Source organism: Garra rufa, chromosome 16 (assembly GCF_049309525.1).
Source record: "Garra rufa chromosome 16, GarRuf1.0, whole genome shotgun sequence".
In the NCBI taxonomy this organism is placed as follows: domain Eukaryota; kingdom Metazoa; phylum Chordata; class Actinopteri; order Cypriniformes; family Cyprinidae; genus Garra; species Garra rufa.
Window position 1 is genome coordinate 31497700 of NC_133376.1, and position 19295 is coordinate 31516994.

Here is a 19295-nt window from a genome sequence, read left to right on the forward strand (position 1 = left end):
AGAACAGCATATATCTGAAATAAAAAGCTTTTGTAACATAATACACTAATGCCATTCAAAAATTTGGAGTCAGTATCATTTTTATTTTTTGGGAAAGAAATTATAGAAATGAATAATTTTATTTAGCAAGGATGCTTTAAATAGATCAAAATAATATAATTTCTATTTCAGATAAATGCTGTTCTACTGAACTTTCTACCCAGCTGTTTGCAACAAAATAATACCTGATATTATCTAATTATTTTATCATATATAATTTTATTTGCCAATAAGTACAAATTATAATTTAGTTTTCTTGTTTTTGACTGTTAGGAAACATTTTAGTTCCTTAAATATGTTTTTTTTTTTTTTATATCATCTATTTTATTATCTATCATTTTATTTATAATTTATTTTGTTTCCCTTTTGGCCTGTTGAAAGACACGTTAATACCGTAAATTTTAGTTTTTTCCCACCCATCTCATTTACTTGTAAATTAATTTTTTTATTTTTCTAAACATTTATTAGATTTTTTTTTTTTTTTTACATTTTTTGAGCAGAAAATGAATATTAGAATGATTTCCAAAGGATCATGTGACACTGTCGACTGGAGTAATGATGCTGAAAATTTTGCTCTGAAATAACAGGAATAAATGACATTTTAAAATATATTAAAATAGAAAACAGTTATTTTAAATAATAAAAATATTTTAAAAATTACTGTTTTGCTGTACTTTGGATCAAATAAATGCAGGCTTAGTGAGCAAAAGAGACTTCTTTAAAAAACATTAAAAATCTAACTGGTAGTGTAACCCTATACTATCGCTGTTTTAATAGTGTTTGGGCAAAGAAAAAACATTACATTAGTGAGACATTCAACAACAACTGCATTTGAATATTATTAAATAAATAAAATATTAGATAACAGATTTTTTTTTTTTTAATCACTGCATTTTAAAAATCCAAGCTATTTTGTTTATCTTAAATGTTTGTTATCCTTTGTTTTTTTCTTTCTCTGGCCCTCACATCACAGTAAAAATAATAAAACTGTATATATATATATATTGAAATCTAATGAAATTTCTCATATTTTTAGGTGTTTTATGGAGCAGACAACCTGCCATTGGGTCCCAGAGGATATTCCCCCCCAGAGCATCACTACCAGACTTACATCCCACCGTGTGATTCAGCAGCTGCGGGAAACACCGGGAGACTCGGAAGCCCAGTAGGAATACTTCCACCTCCACCAAACCCCAAAGGATACGCTGAGAGCAACTCCAGTGAACCTGAGTTTCCACTGAAATCAGTTTACAGACGGACCTTAAGTCACGCCAAGCCACCGTATTCCTACATCTCTCTCATCTGCATGGCAATCCAGCAGTCTCCAACCAAGAGACTGACTCTGAACGAGATCTACGACTGGATCCGGCAGCTCTTCCCCTATTACAGACAGAATCAACAGCGATGGCAAAACTCAATCCGACATTCTCTGTCATTCAACGACTGCTTCGTGCGTGTACCGAGATCGCCAGACTCGCCAGGGAAAGGCTCATACTGGGCCCTGCATCCCGACTCTGGTAACATGTTTGAGAACGGCTGCTACATGCGTCGCCAGAAGCGCTTCAAGTGTCAGAAGTCAACGTCGCCATCAAAAAATTCAGATGGGGAAGCGGTGAAATCGGAAGGGAAGAAAAAAAAGGTGGAGGTCAAGTCAGTCACATCTTCTTGTAAATCACCTGTACCTCCTACAGTTGATGCCCCAACACAGCATTCAAACATATTACCAGTGTCCTATCCCGCAACCAAAGCAGTTTCTCCTTCTCATCTTTCTCAGCACCATGCTCCCTCACATACTTTATTTCCCACCCAGCCTCCAGAGATCTCAACACACTTGCCGTCTCTGAACGTCCCGTTTCCAACAATGCCCAGTCCCAGCTTGCAGTCTGTCCCAGAAACCAGCTTGCACTGTGAACCAACATCCCAACACGCCATTTCCGTCCCAAGACTTATGGACTTCCAGTACTGCGAGTCTCCTATGAACTATCCAGTTTACTGCCAGTCTAATTCCCATCCCAACTTCACCTCGTATGCTGGAGACTCTGTTTATTACCCTGGATTTAGCATGTGTTCTGCTCCTCTCCTGAGTTCTTCCTGATCAACTTTCTATAGTGTATTAATGGATTCATTTCTGTTTAGAGACTAATAAATGCTGTATATATTAGTTGATGGACATTTCATAGCTGGAGAAGTATCTGTTGTCTGATGCTGAAGGACTTTTTTGATTCTGTCTGAATGTTCAATTGAATTGAAGGTGTTTGAATGTGAATTCCTTGCTGTAAATTTCAAGTAAAATTTTAAATGTTCCAAAAGGTGTTAATTCTGTTATTTGCGTGTTTGGTGTGAGATGCAAGATTGTTATCACACTTCAGGCTTTCACATTATTTTACTGCTGCATTTTTTAAATTCCTCAAGCAAGTGTTTGGGGGAAGAATCAACTCAAACAGAAGCACTGTCCTGTTCACATTGTAAAAGATAAACATCATTTCCTGTCCCGACATTCCTCACACTAACCTGAACAAGACAGCCAAAGTAGTAGGCCTTTAGTAGCCACCTTTAGAAACCAATTTAAAAATATTATAAAATGCACAGTTGACATAAAATAGAGTAGACCCTGAACAACAAATTATATATATGTAATAAACAATTATGAGTAATATTATGCATATAAATGTGTTTAAAAATGCATATTTATTATGAAAAAAAATATATGTATATTTAATGTCTGCAAACGGAAAATCAGACAAAACTATATATATATATATATATATTTTTTTTTTTTTTTTTTTTTTTTACTGTAACATTTATTTATGTATTTATATATACACACACACACACGGAAATAATTAGACAATACTAAATAATAGTATTGTAGTATATAATAGTAATAATTAGATAATAATTTAAATAATTAAAATAGTATTAATAATTAAAATAGTAATAATAATAGTAATAATTAGATATGATAAAATAGATAATATAAAATAAATGATAAAAGCATATTTAAGGAACTACAGGGTCTCTTTACTTAAAAAGAAAGCTAAATTATAAATTATATTTATTGGCAATTAAAATTATATATGATAAAATAATTTGATAATATAAAATAAATAATATGAATATTATGCCTATTGATTTACTAGTAAATGAGTTGAAAAATAATACTACTGGTGCAAACATGTCTCATATGAACATAAACATATGAATAATATAGAGGGATTATGTATATTAATTTACTAGTCAATGAGTTTAAAAATACAAAAACATGTATATGGCGCTTACATGTCTCTAAACAAATAGAAAAAAGCCTACATAAATGACAAATATAATTACATTTTAAAATAAAATAATTATGATAAAATGAACTAATATAAAACTTAATTTACAAGTAAATTAGATTAAAAAATGAAATAAAAAATGCTTATTTATGACACTAACATGTCTCTAAACAGGGGAAAAAATACTACTTAAATGACAAATTAAATTAAATTACATGATAAAATAATTATGATAAAATGAATTAATATAAAACTTAATTTACAAGTAAATTAGATTTTTTTTTTAATTAAATAAAACTGCTTATGACACTAACATGCCTCTAAACAGGCTGAAAAAAAGGTTCATAAATGACAAATAAAATTATATGATAAAATAATTATTATAAAATTAATTAACATAAAACTGAATTTACAAGTAAATAAGATAGAAAATTAAATAAAAATGCTTATTTATGACACTAACATGCCTCTAAACAGGCAGGAAAAAATGCTACATAAATGACAAATAAAATAAAATTATATGATAAAATGAATTCATATAAAATTTAATTTACAAGTAAATGTAAATTAAAAAAAAAATAAAAATGCTTATTTATGACACTAACATGTCTCTAAACAGGCAGAAAAACCTGCATGCTGCACAAACCAACCAAACTACAGATTTACAGATAATATAGGATAGGTTACTGGTTAGTGTCCAGACACGACTTGCGATTTTGACTGTTTAGTGTGGTTGGTGTGCTGTCTCATGGGCTGAATGCTAGCAGTAGGAAGGTTGCGACCCCCCTCATCCCCTCCTAGCCTAACCTTTGATTCCTGGGTAAGCAGGATTGTGTTTGAGTGTATGAGAACAATAGGAAGACACTGGTCTTAATGGTGGACCTCCCCAAAGCAGTGTCTTCTCAACAATGGGACACAGGGACACCCACAGCGATCTGAGCAGAAGCCACAGACCCCTCAGTGTGTGTCCGAGATTCAGAGACAGGGCGCGACAAGAGGACTTCATGAGCTTTCAGGGCTGTGATCTGTTCCTGCGTTCTTGCGCAGATTATTGTCTTCTTCAGAAGTCGGCCTGTCAACTGTTTCTGCTGTACGTTGATATGATGAATGACTGTGCCGTGGCTTTCTAAATATCTGAAGAGTATGAGTCTGGCTATGTGTGTATTCCATTCTTAGCATTACAAGGGTGTGAATGTGGATTTGTAGAGTGTGAAGATGCTGTCTGCAGGTCATCAGTAGGCCAGCTGTGGATGCAGACCGTGAGGGGGATGGGATCTGCTGCCAGGTGACTGTTGGCAAAGAAGTTAGTCAAATTCAGTTCAGTTACTCTGATTAGTCTCGTTATAAATAAAAGTAGACTGCACTCACTTCTGAATGGCTTTGGATGATAGTAGCATCTGCCAAATGCTAAATTTATTCAGTGGTGGAAAGATGTTTGCTTTGTTTCTGTACTTAAAGGAGTAGTTCACTTTCAGAACAAAAATTATAATGTACTCACCCCCTTGTCATCCAAGATGTTCATGTCTTTCTTTGTTCAATCGTAAAGAAATTGTTTTTTGAGGAAAACATTTCAGGATTTCTCTCCATATAATGGACTTCAATGGCACCCCTGAGTTTGAACTTTCAAAATGAAGTTTTAATGCAGCTTCAAAGGGCTCTAAATGATCCCAGCCAAAGAAGAAGTGTCTTATCTAGCGAAACGATCGGTTATTTTCTAAAAACATTTACAATTTATATACTTTTTAAGCTCTACACAGACTAGACAAGACAAGAATTTGAGGTTAAAAAGTATATAAATTGTACATTTATTTAGAAAAAAACTGATCGTTTTGCTAGATAAAACCCTTCTTTCCTCGGCTGTGATGGTTTAGAGCCCTTTGAAGCTGCATTTTGGCACCATAGAAGTCCATTATATTTAGAGAAATCCTGAAATGTTTTCCACAAAAAAACATAATTTCCTTACGACTTAAGAAAGAAAGACATGGCCATCTTGGATGACAAGGGGGTGAGTACATTATCTGTACATTTTTGTTCTGAAAGTGAACTACTCCTTTAAGTACAGTTTTTAAGTATCTGTACTTTATTGGAATATTTTTATTTGGGGAAACTGCTACTTTTACTTCACTACTTTCCAAATCATAATATTGTACATTTACTCCACTGATTCTTTTCAAGAACCGAGTTCCCAATTAACAATTTACTGAATTATAAATAAAAAAGACTGTACTCACTTCTGAATTGGTTTCGGATGATTTGCCATAATTCCATGTAATTACAAAAAGTACAACTTTCAAGCATCTATACTTACAGGAATGCTTTTATTTTGGTAAGCTTTTACTTAACTACTTTCCAAATCATAAAATTGTTCCACTACAATTCATGAAAACATGCCGTTCTTCGTTATTTTGAACTGGAAAAATCGTCAGGCACTACGAGACGGTGTCCGATTCGTGAACGAGCTGATTCTTTTAAATGAATCGGTTCTCAAATCGCACTGAACGATTCATTCGCGAATTGGATTAAGCGGGTTGCAGTTGTTCTCGAGTCAATATCTCACTGATTCAAATGAACCGGCCAGAGCGAGTCTCCAATTTACGATTCACTAATTCACAAGTCTGACTCAAAATGAGCCAAGAACCGGAAATGATCGGAGGTTGAGTGTAAGCGCTACTCATGGTGAAAAGTAAGTTACTACTGAATTTCAGCATTTTTGATAATGAAAACCATATTTAGGTCATGAGTGTCCATTGTTTGCGAAATAAGCTGCTGTAAAAGGACTGTTTAAGCCCACTGTGTGAAATGCTTGAGCGTACTTTTTTTTTTTTTTTTGCTGCCGAAGCACTTTCAAATTATGTAAAAGTAGTGTTTGCTACAACGTTTTTCTTAAAATATGAAGACATTTTGAACAAATGTGAGCTGTTTTTGTATTGTTTATTCATATTTGGCAATAGGCCTACACTACCTCATTTCTATGTAGCCTACTATATGATATATTTTGTTATTTTCACTTGTTTGCACACTTGAATTATCAGTAATTATCAGTATTAATCAGTGGGCTATATGACGTATTTTAGCAGGAGGATAGAGTATATAAAATTGCAAAATAAATAAACAGTTGAAGTCAAAAGTTTACATACACCTTGCAGAATCTGCAAAATTGTAATTATTTTACCAAAGTAAGAGGGATCATACAAAATGCTTATTTTTTATTTAGTACTGACCCGAATAAGATACTTTACATAAAAGACATTTAGATATAGTCCACAAGAGAAAATAATAGTTGAATTCATAAAAATGACTGTTCAAAAGTTTACATACTCAGCTGTTTTTTTCTTCAGAAAAATCCCACAAATTCTGTATTTTTTTTATTTTATTTTTTTAGCATTTTTGTGTATTTGAACCCTTTCCAACAATGACTGTATGATTTTAAGATCCATCTTTTGACACTGAGGACAACTAATGAACTCGTATGCAACTATTACAGAAGGATTAAACACTCATTGATGCTTCAGACGATGCATTAAAGTGCCCCTATTATGCCTTTTCAAATATGATATTTCATGTAGTGTGTCATGTAGCTGTATGTGAACATAAACTATCTGCAAAGTTGTGACGCCGACAGTGCACTATAAATAAAGTTTTTGTCTAACAAAAAAAAGAGTCGGCTCACATTCGCCTAAACGAGTCGTCAGCATTCAAATCTTTTTTCTGTAACGGCCACACGTCACGAGCTACATATTTGCGTAATGTCCGCCCACGTTCAATTTCGCGAACAACTTGCCCGCCCACAAACAGTAGGCCTACCATTTTCACGTGGATTACATCATGTCAAGAAGGCGTCCTGCGCTGTGAGAGTGAATTTGTTTTATATGCCCTTCCGAAAGATGAAACTACCAAGAATGAGTGGTTAACAATTTTTTCAACACCTCAGCAGTCCAATGCCAATCTTGTTTTGTGTTCGCGTCATTTTACTGATGACTGCTTTTCCAATCTTGGGGAGTAACGTTACAACGCGAGATTCACCAAACGCTTGGTTTTAAAAAATGGATCAGTGCCCAGTTTATTTGGACCGGCTTGCTCCTCTGAACTTCTACCTGTAAGTATGATTAACAATTGTATTTTCTAGCGATCGTTCAAAATACGTCTTTGTGTATGTTATGGTGTGTAACAACCCCGCACTTGTCTTGGTAAGCGGCTAACTTGCGTTTCTGTAGTTCTGTTGTTCAGCTGTGAGTGCAATGTAGTCTAAAAATTGTGATTGATGCAGCTTGACTGTCTGTCTGCCTTATTAGTTTAAGTAATGATAATGATAAACGATGGCTTAACGCAGTGTTATGCATTGTACAATGTTGAAGTTCACAATGTAGAGGTGTGCCCGGTTCGCTTCCAAAAGCAAATTGCAAGCACTTTCCACAGTTAACATATGACACCCACTGAGAAACGTCCTGCTCCGGTCGTGCTTGCAAAACAGTTTCTTGTCGATATGACACTTCAACAGTTTCATCGTCAGACTCCGGCTCGAATTGATAGGGTAAAATCGAGGCTATCTTTTCTATGCATTAACAGGTCTCCGCAGCTGTCATTCAGTTATGCCAATGGGCGTTTCGTTTTGCGCTGTAGCGGTAGACCAATCCAAAAGGACTGCACCATCTGACCAATCACAGCAGTGAGGGCTCACGGAAAGGAGGGGTTTAGAGAGACTGATTCTTCGAACTGCTTCACACGAGTCGTTTACGAATCAATTAGAAACGGGGTAAAAATAAATCTAATTTTGGAGAAAACTAAAGTGTTTTTTGAACTTGCATACATGTAAACCTGTTTTAAGAGACTATTACAACAATATTAACTACCTTAAAATGTCATAATAGGGGCACTTTAAGAGATTAAGATCATTTGAAGATCAGGGTAAATTTAACTTATTAAAAATATTTAGATTAAGAAAGGATAAACAAGGGACTCATGAAAAAAACAAAAGAAAAAAACAGCTGTAGATCATTCAGGTAACAACACCGTATTAAGAATCAAGTGTATGTAAACTTTTGAACAGAGTCTTTGTTATAAATTCAACTATTATTTATGGACTATATGTAAACATCTTTTATGTGAAATATCAGGTTAGTACTAAATAAAAAATAACATGCATTTGTATGATTTCTCTTATTTTGGTAAAATAATTAACATTTTTGTAGATTTTGCCAGGTGTATGTAAACTTTTGACTTTCATTTTTATTGAAATAAATTCAGAGTTGGTGAGCATAAGAGACTTCACTGAACCTTTGAACAGTGTGGATGTGGATGAGAAAGAAATGTATTAAATAAATCTTTAAAAACATCATAAAATTATTTATAATCTATAACAAATGTAATTGAATTGAGTGTATGTTAATGTACTGGTCATCAAGCTTCACACCATTTCTAATTACCTTTTTGTTTTGAATAGTTCATTTTAAGTGGTCCAGTGCAAAAGAACCAAATTCATGTTATAAAACAAATCTGCATGCACAATAATTATAAAAGAATTACAAAACGCTGTTTAAAACATTGCAGCATGTCACTCCACATTACATGTCAACTTCCCAACCGCAGAAGCTAATATTTTATTTTATAAGCATTTAATCAATAGCTGCTTAAAACATCTGATGGGGGGTTTTGTTCCACTTGTCAAAAAGCTGGCATCTGATTGGCTGGAGAGTGGAAGCTGCCCTGTTGGCATGGCAGCGGCCGAACAGACTAGGCCATGTTGTTTACACAGTGGCCAGCTTTTTATTGCCTGTCTGTGCCTGCACGTCTCCGTTAGTGTCCCTCCGTCTCCTTTCACAAGGGCTCGGGTAAATATGCCTGTTCAAATAGCCATCAGTCAGAGGCAGTGACAGGCCTGTACTCCTTCCCGTAGCGCCCCCTCTTCCCCCGAAACCCCCACTCATCCCCCTCGCTTCAGGCCACGCTCCCTATCTGAATGAGAAAGCGTTCAAACTCTTGCTACATTTAAATTAAAGGCGAAGAATTCAGGGCAAACACTTTGATTCAGTATAGGGCATAAATAAAACATTGATTTAGATTAAAGAAACACTTTACTGTTTTAGAAAAGTGTTACCATTTCAGCTATGCGCTTGGAATAAAATCTATAACTTGGCTTCTCTCATTTAACGTCATCCACTATTCATCTCCTCTGTTATTCTCTCTTCATCTCTGGATCCACCTGTGTTTGCAGAGTGACAGTGGTGTGGTTCTTTCAGGACAGTCAGATAAGCTGCCAGCAAATAACAAAAAAAGATGAGGGACACCCATGCATCTATTTATCCCTTTCTTTCCTCTTTCATCCCTTTGTAATCTGATTCCTCTATTCATTGCTCGGCCTTGTGGCTCTCTGGTCGGTCTGAGGCTGCTGTTTAGGGTGTGCACCTTGCTAATTTTTTGAAAGCATCGAGTTATTGCAGCTTCTGTCCAGCGTATTCATCCATTGTTAGTTTTCTCTTTCCATTGTTTCCCATCTTTATGCTCTAGTTTCTGGTTTAATCATAGAAGTGGTCAAACTCATCATCAGACTCCACTATCTCATTTGTGACTGCAGGATGGTTCTTCTGTGGTAGATTTTCCTCCTCTGAACTGGATTGTTGATCTGGATAAAAAAGATTAAAAATTTATTTTAAATGCAAATATCAAATTTCACTAGCTAAATTGGACAAATATAATGGTGGATAGTTAATAAGGATAATAAATAAAAAAGAAAGCACATTCCATTTTTTGTTGAAGGCCATACATCCAATTAAACTCTATGGTATTGTGATGCAATTCATCTGTTACTTAGTACACTCTGAAATATTCTAGGTGTTTTTTTTAACCCAAATAAATGCTGGGTTCAGCCTGTTGGGTCATTTTATTGGGTTGTTTTTAATATTTTTACCAATTTTAATGAATAAGCTTTCCATTGTCCTATGGTTTGTAGGACAATATTTGGCCAAGATTCAACTGTTTGAAAATCTAAAAAATAATTAATTAAATTAAAAATTAAATAAAAATATTGAGATATTTGCCTTTAAAGTTGTCCAATTGAAGTTCTTAAAAATGCATATTACTAATCAAAAGTTAAGTTTTGATATATTTACAAAATATCTTAATGGAACATGATCTTTACTTAATATCCTAATGATTTTTGTCAAAAGAAATATTGATAATTTTGACCCATACAATGTATCACCATTATCATATATGTCATGGGATTTTTTAAATATTTTTATCCAGGTGCTAGGGTTAGCTTGTTGGGTAATTTTATTGGGTTGTTTTTTTTTTTATATGTTTTTTACCCATGTGCTGGGTAAATTTTCTGTAACTAATCTGCTGGGTCATTTTTAATGGGTTATTAAATATTGGGTTATTTTTTTCTACCCAACCGCTGGGTTGAGCCGGTCTCCAATGAAACAACTGTTGAGTTACAGTAAGAGCACAGGCTTTTTGTGTCCTCTACAGGAGAGAGTGGTTCACAGCACCACCCATTTGGTGCACTTCTTCAGCAAAATAAAGGGTTGTACATGTTTTATTTCATTTATAAAGTCTTTACTGTGCTGTAAATTATATTATTTTACACAACGCAACATAAAAGGACGAGATGTCAGTCAGCTGCATTATTAGCGGTTATTTCGCATGAAGGAAAGGCATTTTGCCTTGCATAACATAAACTGATTTTATTCGATATATTATGAATTGAATTGAATTTGATGTTAAAAAATGTTTTCTAACATTCTAACATTGTGGCGTCAATCACAGCATCTTTCAGCTACTAGTGAAACACAAGGTGGCAGCCTGAAGTTCGATCAGATTTCGCCAAAACACAGGGATGAGAATTAGTTATTTGGTGAAAAGTGATTACAGAGAACATTGAATACACTTAAATTAAAATGCTACTTTTAGATGTATTATTTTTTATTTCTAAAATGTTTTGTTAAACGAGTAATATTCATGTAATATTGTAAACTATGCTGTATTCACCCAAATAAATTCAATTTGTCTGATATTTATGTCCATGGGTGTTCCTGCTTAATAATAAATGTATATCTTTTGATTATTGCTGTTGCCTCTATAATTCTGTGTGAGATTTTTTCATTTCCAGCCCATTATAAGCCGGCAATATAATCATTTTTAAACAATAGTTGACTTAAATAAAACAACCCCGCATGTGGCATAAAAACATTTAACCCATCCAGCTTGGTCAAAATAACCTAGCATGTGTTCTGTCCAATATTTACCCAGCACTGGGTTGCCAAATATCCCAAGTTGGTTGTTTTTAACCCAGCATTTTATAGAGTGTAGCTAGCGAGCCTAAAAGTACCCAACCTCAAAAAATGAGAATAGAGCCATGCAAGGTAAAAAAATATATATATATGATTCAGACTGCATTAAATATGAGTTATAAGCCCTGTTTCACACACAGGGCTTAGACTAAACCAGGATTAGCCCTTAGTTCAAGACTTTTTAAGTAATTTTTATAAATGTGCTTAGAAAAAAAAAACATTACTGGTGTCCATCTTGAGACAAAACAAAGGCACCGATATATTTTTAGATCAGTCAGTTTTATGCTGCATTCCAGGCAACCCATTTTTCCAACCCTCTACCTGTGAAAGTGCACTGGAGCAGCAGTCAAACCCATGACTTTCCACTTGTACTAGATCGATGTACTCCCAGTTCCGAGCTCTTACATCACATAGCCTGCAAAACGACAATGGCAGCCCCTACGGGTGCGGTGTTTATGCAAGTGGTAAACGGTGGAAAAATAGACTTTAGGACAATATAACGTTGCAATCAAATGAATAATGATATAATAATAATAAATGTGCTCAGACAATTTGGCGTGACTTGCCTGGGACGCTACAAAGTTACAAGTCGTGGTTTGAAGTTTTCATTTACGGGCTCAAAAACCTGACTGGAATGCTGCATTAGTCTTGGACTAGGTTTAAGCCTTGTCTGTGAAACCAGGGGGATGGTGTTTTGGGTCACCACTTAATATCCAATGTAAAATCTGGGTCCTGAAGTAAAAAGAGTTAAATAAAGAAATTTAAAAAGTTAAATAAAGTGGTTACTTTTGTTTTCTTTGCGCAAAAAGTATTCTTGTAGCTTCATAAAATTAAGGTTGAACCACTGATGTCACATGGACTATTTTATTAATGTTCTTACTACCTTTCTGGGCCTTGAATGTATCCCTTGCATTGCTGTCTATGCTGGGTCAAAAAGCTTTTAGATTTCATCAAAAACATCTTAATTTGTGCTCCGAAGATGAACAAACCGCCTATGGTTTTGAAACAACATGAGGGTGAGTAATTAATGACAGAATTTTCATTTTTCCCTAAGTAGGTTGATCACAGGTAAATCTCAAATGAAAAATCTGGCACGATTTACCTGAATTCATCCTATAGTTTTCAGGTCTTCACTGCAAATCAGCTAGATTTAATGTGATTCATTGTAAAAAATTGTACAAATTTAAACATACCATCTGATTGGTCTGTCTCCTTCTCATCGTCCTCCCTATGGGAATAAATAAAGTTTAGAGTCCCATAGAGCAAATATACAACATAAAACCGAATATAACAATACTCACTGCTGTGTTTGGGAGTTGACAGGGTTGAGAAGACCTTCAATATCATCATCGTCATCCTCCGGGCATTTTGTCTGTTCATCAAAAGATTCTCTTAACCAGGGGTATGCTTTCTCAACCACAACCTCATTATCTTCCTCTTCCTCTTCCTCTTCTATTTCTTGATTGTAAACCCCTTGCTCTTCAGACTCTGCAAGACTATGCAGAAAGTCAGTATTAGTCCAAAGAGTAGAAGATTCATATTAAAAATAAGTGAACATAAATTTAAATATATACCTGCTGTGAATATCTCTCTCATCTTCTACACATTCTTGAGTCTTTCCAGCTTCCTTCTCATGAAAACTATAGTCTCTCTCCTCTTCCTCTGTTGTCTCTTCTTCATCTTCACTATCTGCAATCTCCTCTGGAACATCTTCCCTTTCTGGCTCTTCTCCATCACTGGGTTCAGTCCCATCTCTCTTTTCCATCACTTTCTCACTTCCTTCTTCATCACCTCCCTGTGCTTTATCATCCAATCCTGCTTCCTGATCCTCTTCTTCATCTTCAACTTCTCTGTGACTTGTTTGCTCCTCTGTAACAATGATGTCATGACTGTCATCATCTCCTTCAGAATCTTCTTTCTCTTTAATGTTAAGTCCTTGAGATTCATCTTTCTTTCCAGTGCTGACACTAATCTGAGACACTTCTTGGCTCCTGCTTTCATCTGCTTTGTCTTCATCTTCCATTACTGCATCAACATTTTTCTCTATGATAATGGGTTCTTTGCTGTTACACTTCTTAGACGGTTTTTGATGTGTTTGGCTGATTTTTGTGTCTGAGTGGCTATCTGAAACATCTTGTGACATAGAGGAAGAGCTAAAACAGATAAATGTGGAAAGATGTTACAATAAGACAATGTTTTGATACGTTTCTAACATAATTTTTTTTTTTAAATCTGCATGGACTGATAAAAATGGGAAAATTGTACTCTTCATTTGTGACCCTGGACCACAAAACTAGTCATAGAGTCAATTTTAATAAATAAGCTTTCCATTGATCAATGGTTTGGCCAAGATTCAACTGTTTGACAATCTGGAATCTGAGGGTGCAAAAAAAATAAAAGTATTGAGAAATTTGCCTTTAAAGTTGTCCAAATGAAATTCTTAGCAATGCATATTACTAATCAAAAATTAAGTTTTGGTATATTTAAAGTAGGAATTTTACAAAATATCTTCATGGAACATGATCTTTACTTAATATCCTAATGTTTTTGTCAAAAGAAATATCGATAATTTTCACCCATACAATGTATTGTTAGCTATTGATACAAATATATACCTGTGCTACTTACAACTTGTTTTGTGATCCAGGGTTAAATTTGGCTTACCCTTGAGATTCATTCCTAATTTTTGTAGAGACTGATTTGGTCCCATTTCTTTTCTTTCTCCATTTTTGCACCCCAGAAACTGTGACTTCAGAGGACACAGCGCTGCCTTCACTACTTTCTTCATTTTTGATTGATAGACGCACTTTAAACATACAAAATTTACATATATAAGGACGACTTGTTTACATTAGACTAATATCATGTCATATTTATTCCACAGAGAAACAAATCAATGTAAGGTCACCAAATTTCACAAAACAACTAACCTGGTCTACAGTCGAGCTCAGACGAACGATCACTCTCTTTCCCATTCCTCTTGTGTTTTGGTCTCTGGCAGCTCTTCTCATTTGGGTTTAATGTTTCTCCTGTCACCTTTTCCTTGTCTGTCTCACTGCATAGGATTGTTTCCTCACTGGGGTCTGGTATATCCATCATACCCCACGTCATGGGGTTCAGCACAGGAAGTCTTGGCCAGGAAGCACCACCAGGAGTGAAGTGAGCTGTAGGCATAAACTCCTGCCTTATACCAGCCCACAGATGGTCCGATGATGGTGGCTTTTGCTGAACTGAAGAATGTGACTGATGGCCAGGTAAAGAATAGTAGGGTGGCAAGGCTTGAATGTTCTGCAGGTTTTTGTAATCCTTTGGGAAATTGTTTTGGGGGAGTCCAGAAATAAAAAGCTGTGGGCCAGTTATCCAAGTGGGTGGAATGAATGGGTGATGGTTGAATCTTTCAGCATTTTGCTTGATGTCTAAAAAAAGAGGGCCTTGTTAACAGTTTTCTCAAAAAAAGTAGATATAGGGCATGAGAAATTGCTAAGCACATTACCTTTTGCTGTCTGATGAGTGTTTAGCACTGTGTGGGAAGGCTGGGATGGATCTGGAGAATTGGATGACAGACGGTGGCCTCTAAAGTCCGACCTGTGCTCAGCCTTGATACCTTCATCCCTCTCCATCTGCTGAATATAGCTCTTTAAGTGCTGTTGTATCTGCTGGATAAAAACCAGACATCACAAACAATACAAGTAACATTTTCAGACATTCAGTAAAGACCCATACATAACCTTCAGTTTTGTTCATGTTTGACTTGTTTTAAAAGCACCTTTGAATTTTCAGAAACTCTTATGTCTTTGAGTCTTTGCTGCCAATGTGGGAAGCTCTCTTCCAGATACTGTTCATACTGAGCCTTTTGAAGAGAAAATGTGGAGGTTAGTTCAGTACAAAATAATCATGTACATGCAGTGCCAAAATGCAATGAATCTTAAAGTTTTAGAGGACAAAAGTGGGTCTTATGATGGATCTGCTTATCAATGCATTGTAATACAAAGCAGAAAAGGCTATTTTTTTACTTTTAGAGGTACAGCAGCTTGACACTTTATACCTTATTTCTTCCTAAAAGCTATAAAGTAGTACCTTAAAGTCAACATGAAATTGAAATTGCGATAATTATTTCTGCCTTGTTGTGACATACAGTTGAAGTCAAAAGTTTATGTACACCTTGCAGAATCTGCAAAATGTTAATTATTTTACTAAAATAAGAGGGATCTTACAAATTCATACAGTTAAACTGCCCGCTGTTGTTCAGAAAAATCCTTTAGGTTCCACAAATTATTTGGTTTTTCAGCATTTTTGTGTATTTGAACCCTTTCCAACAATGACTGAATGATTTTGAGATCCATGTTTTCACACTGAGGACAACTGAGGGACTCATATGCAACTATTACAGAAGGTTTGAATGCTCACTGATGCTTCAAAAGGAAACACGATGCATTAATTTGAAGATCAGGGTAAATTTAACTTATTTTGTCTTCTGGAAACATTCAGTTATCTTCTGTAGCTTCTGAAAATGTATATAGGTATAGATATTTAGGCAAAATAAGAAAAATATACACATCTTCATTCTGTTCAAAAGTTTACACCCCTTGCTCTTAATCGTTTTTCCTTATGGAGCATCAGTGAGCGTTTGAACCTTCTGTAATAGTTGATCTCAAATTATACAGTCATTATTGGAGATAAATGCTGAAAAACCAAAAACCTTCTTGAATGAAAACTGTAAGGTGGGATTTCAATTTGTCCTTCAGGAACTGATTTGATCATTGTATTGTTGGTTGCTAATTGCCAAAAAAAAACTTTGGGGGTACATTTTTAATTGTCTGTATGTTGTTGTTGTCTCTGTGTACTGAAAGCTTGTTACGCTAAAACAAATTCCTTGAATGCGCAAACATACTTGGTAATAAAGCTCTTTCTGACTTCTTAAATATGACTAGGCTACTCTAAGGTACTAAACCTTTTAGGACTAGATAAGGTATGGTATAATGTCATTCCTTTAACAGGACTGCTCCATTAACTGACAAAGCCCTAAAAGTACCGTTTTTACAATTTTCTTCTGACATAGCATGTATATTCATGGAAGGCATGGAAAGTTTTGTGTGTTAGCTGACCCGTATAGTGTTCATGGCTTCGGTGCGGGCCACCATGTCGTTGAGTGTGTCTTGTGCTCTCTGAAAGTCCTGCAGCAGCTTCTGGTTGTGGTTCTGAGCCCTGCGCTCCTGCTCACTGATCTCTAACCAGCGGCCCTGCAGCCAGGCAGCCCTGCTACTATATCACAGCAAACACATCATGAAATCATTCACTGATGAAAAAAAATCTGAAATGAATGACAGCTCTAAAATCAAGAAGAATCCTCTATAAACATACCTGGAAAATTCAGTTTTTTTTTGTAGGATCTTATTTATTCTTATAGAATTCTAGTTTGGACAATGTTACATTACAGCACAATACCTTATAACAAGTTTAATTCACGAATGTGTAGGTTTCTTACAGGCGATGATTTCGCTGATGTGATTGAAGATCATTCTGGAGCTGCATTCTTCTTTGCTGACTGTAGTATTATTAGAGAGAACCATTCAGAAAAGTTAGTAATGTAAAACCAGGACTACATGATTTAAAAGAGCAGTTTACTGTCATGTTGTTCCAAGCCTGTGGCTTACTATGTTGTTATAAGACTAATGACAGTCACCATTCACTTTCATTGCATCTTTTTTTTTATTTAGGCTATACAATGAATGGTGTACATTCATTTTACATAACCTACATTTTCTACAGGTGATGTTATTTTTTTTTCCCTATAGGTTTCAAACAACACGAGGGTGAGTAAATAATGACAGAATAGTCAGTTCTGAGTGAATTATCGCTGCAATATTTTATTAAACTCCTGTGGAGAGACAATAGCGCCCTCTCCTGGGTTTTAACAGTATGAGAGAATAGGAACACAGTGAAATCGGAATACACTACAAGATTATGGTAACGTGCCCCACAACACATCAACATCAACCAACTAAATTATTCCAAATAGAGAATTTAAGAAAAAATAAAAACTGAGTAAAAATAATTCCGAGACAAGTCTGAGATAGGGACTGAGATTAAATGAACAAAATAAAGTACAAAGTAGCCTAACTGATCACACGAGCACTCACTTGTGTTGTAGATTCTCGTATATCTTCCTTTGGTAATTGTCATGGCGCTCCTCCTCACCTTTTGTAAAGGATGTCATGTAAACTCGCTCTGAATGGCAGTCTGCTCTCTCAACAAGCAGCAGTGCGGATTATGAGATTAGGGATTATTCTTTGCGAAAGGGGGTCAAATGGAAAGGGGTGGTTTAAATGAAAATCGTGGCAGTCTTATTTAAAGATTACGTCTTACTACTAACATCAAGGCTTTGACTATTATTCACGATATTTTACAACCTTTTTTCACAGATAACACTGCTAGCTGTCACATTGTCACACATAGAGGATTATTCTTAAATTAAAATAGGATATACATTTTCTAAAATCTGTTCTTCAAACGAAAACTCCAATATCAAAATGTTATTTTTTGTTATTATTTTTTCCAATAGTAATAAACAACTGAAGACCATGAAAATGCTACACATCAATATGGATTTTAGATCTGCATTGAAATATTACTTTATAGACTGCTTTTCATAAATGACAGATCAGGTCAAATCGCCTTATTAACAGGTTTCCCATTATGACAAATTTGCATCATATGTGATAACATCCCCAGTTTCATCTACCAGTCAAATGTTTTGAACAGGAAGTCTCTTCTGCTCACCAAGCCTGCATTTATTTGATCCAAAGTACAGCAAAAGCAGTAATATTGTGAAATATTTTTTACTATTTCAAATGCTTTCTATTTGAATATATTTAAAATGTAATTTATTCTTGTGATCAAACCTAAATTTTCAGCATAATTACTCGTTCACATAATCCTTCAGAATTTTTTCTAATATGCTGATTTGCTGTTCAAGAAACATTTATTATTATTATTATTATTATTATTATTATTATTATTATTATCCACATTTAAAACAGTATTTTTTCCCCAATATTCTTTGATGAATATAATGATCTAAAGATCAGCATTATCTAAATTAATACCTTTATTTAACAAGGATGCTTTAAATTGATCAAAAGTGATGATAAAGACATTTATAATGTTACAAAAGATTTCTATTTCCGATAAATGCTGTTTTTCTGAACTTTCTGTTCATCAAAGAAACCTGAAAATAATTATACTCAGCTGTTTTTAGCATAATAATAATGATACAATTATTTTTAAGCAGCAAATCAGAATATTAGAATGATTTCGGAAGGATCATGTGATTGGAGTAATGACGCTAAAATCACAGGAATAAATTAAATTAGGGTGGCATCAATATTTTAGATCGGAAATGCAATAACAGACATATTCGCAAAATATTTCAGACAAAAAGAAAGATTGCCCCAGAAGGGAAATTCTACTGGGGTTCTTTTATAACAAATATTAATTGGAGAAAGGCCTGGCTTTTGCCAAATAAATTTTGTATATCTAATAAGGTTAAGGAGATTCATTATAAAATTCTTCATAAAATTTATCCTGTTAATTTATCTATTTCTAAATATTCTGATATCGATGAGTCTTGCTCATTTTGTGGCTTTGTTGAGGAAACAGCTGCCCATTTGTTTTTTGATTGTGGTGTTACCAA

The 19295-nt window shown here is 34.7% G+C and overlaps 2 protein-coding genes across 3 annotated transcripts in view; one reads left to right on the plus strand and one right to left on the minus strand.

Annotated features, from left to right (window-relative positions):
* The window catches only part of foxa (forkhead box A sequence), a 3905-nt gene extending 1771 nt beyond the window's left edge, over positions 1–2134 (plus strand). Inside the window, exon 2 of the mRNA XM_073821220.1 lies at positions 1076–2134. Within this exon, the coding sequence (XP_073677321.1) occupies positions 1076–2134 (1059 nt within the window). The remainder of the gene's footprint in view (positions 1–1075) is intronic.
* Positions 2135–9257: 7123 nt separating this feature from the next.
* On the minus strand, positions 9258–17840 carry LOC141288937 (uncharacterized). Of its 2 annotated transcripts, none has more exons than XM_073821143.1 (11): positions 17743–17840; positions 17088–17147; positions 16708–16864; positions 15369–15452; positions 15096–15255; positions 14533–15018; positions 14267–14408; positions 13177–13755; positions 12904–13098; positions 12796–12830; positions 9258–9933 (listed from the first exon to the last, which is right to left on the minus strand). In XM_073821143.1, the coding sequence occupies exons 1-11, from the start codon at positions 17817–17819 to the stop codon at positions 9827–9829; spliced, it is 2082 nt and encodes a 693-aa protein (XP_073677244.1). In that variant the 5' UTR covers positions 17820–17840; the 3' UTR covers positions 9258–9826. The 2 variants fall into 2 exon arrangements, with proteins under 2 accessions (XP_073677244.1, XP_073677243.1); XM_073821142.1 differs by having other exon boundaries at positions 15096–15258.
* Between the last annotated feature and the right edge of the window lie 1455 nt (positions 17841–19295).

Excerpts from the sequence above, each read along its gene's own strand:
- LOC141288937 (XM_073821142.1), bottom strand. The coding sequence starts at position 17,819 with ATGACATCCTTTACAAAAGGTGAGGAGGAGCGCCATGACAATTACCAA. Across the intron at positions 15,453-16,707 it reads AAGCCATGAACACTATACGG|GCTCAGTATGAACAGTATCT; the intron begins GTCAGCTAACAC and ends TCTCTTCAAAAG. Across the intron at positions 9,934-12,795 it reads GGAGACAGACCAATCAGATG|ATCAACAATCCAGTTCAGAG; the intron begins GTATGTTTAAAT and ends TTTTTTATCCAG.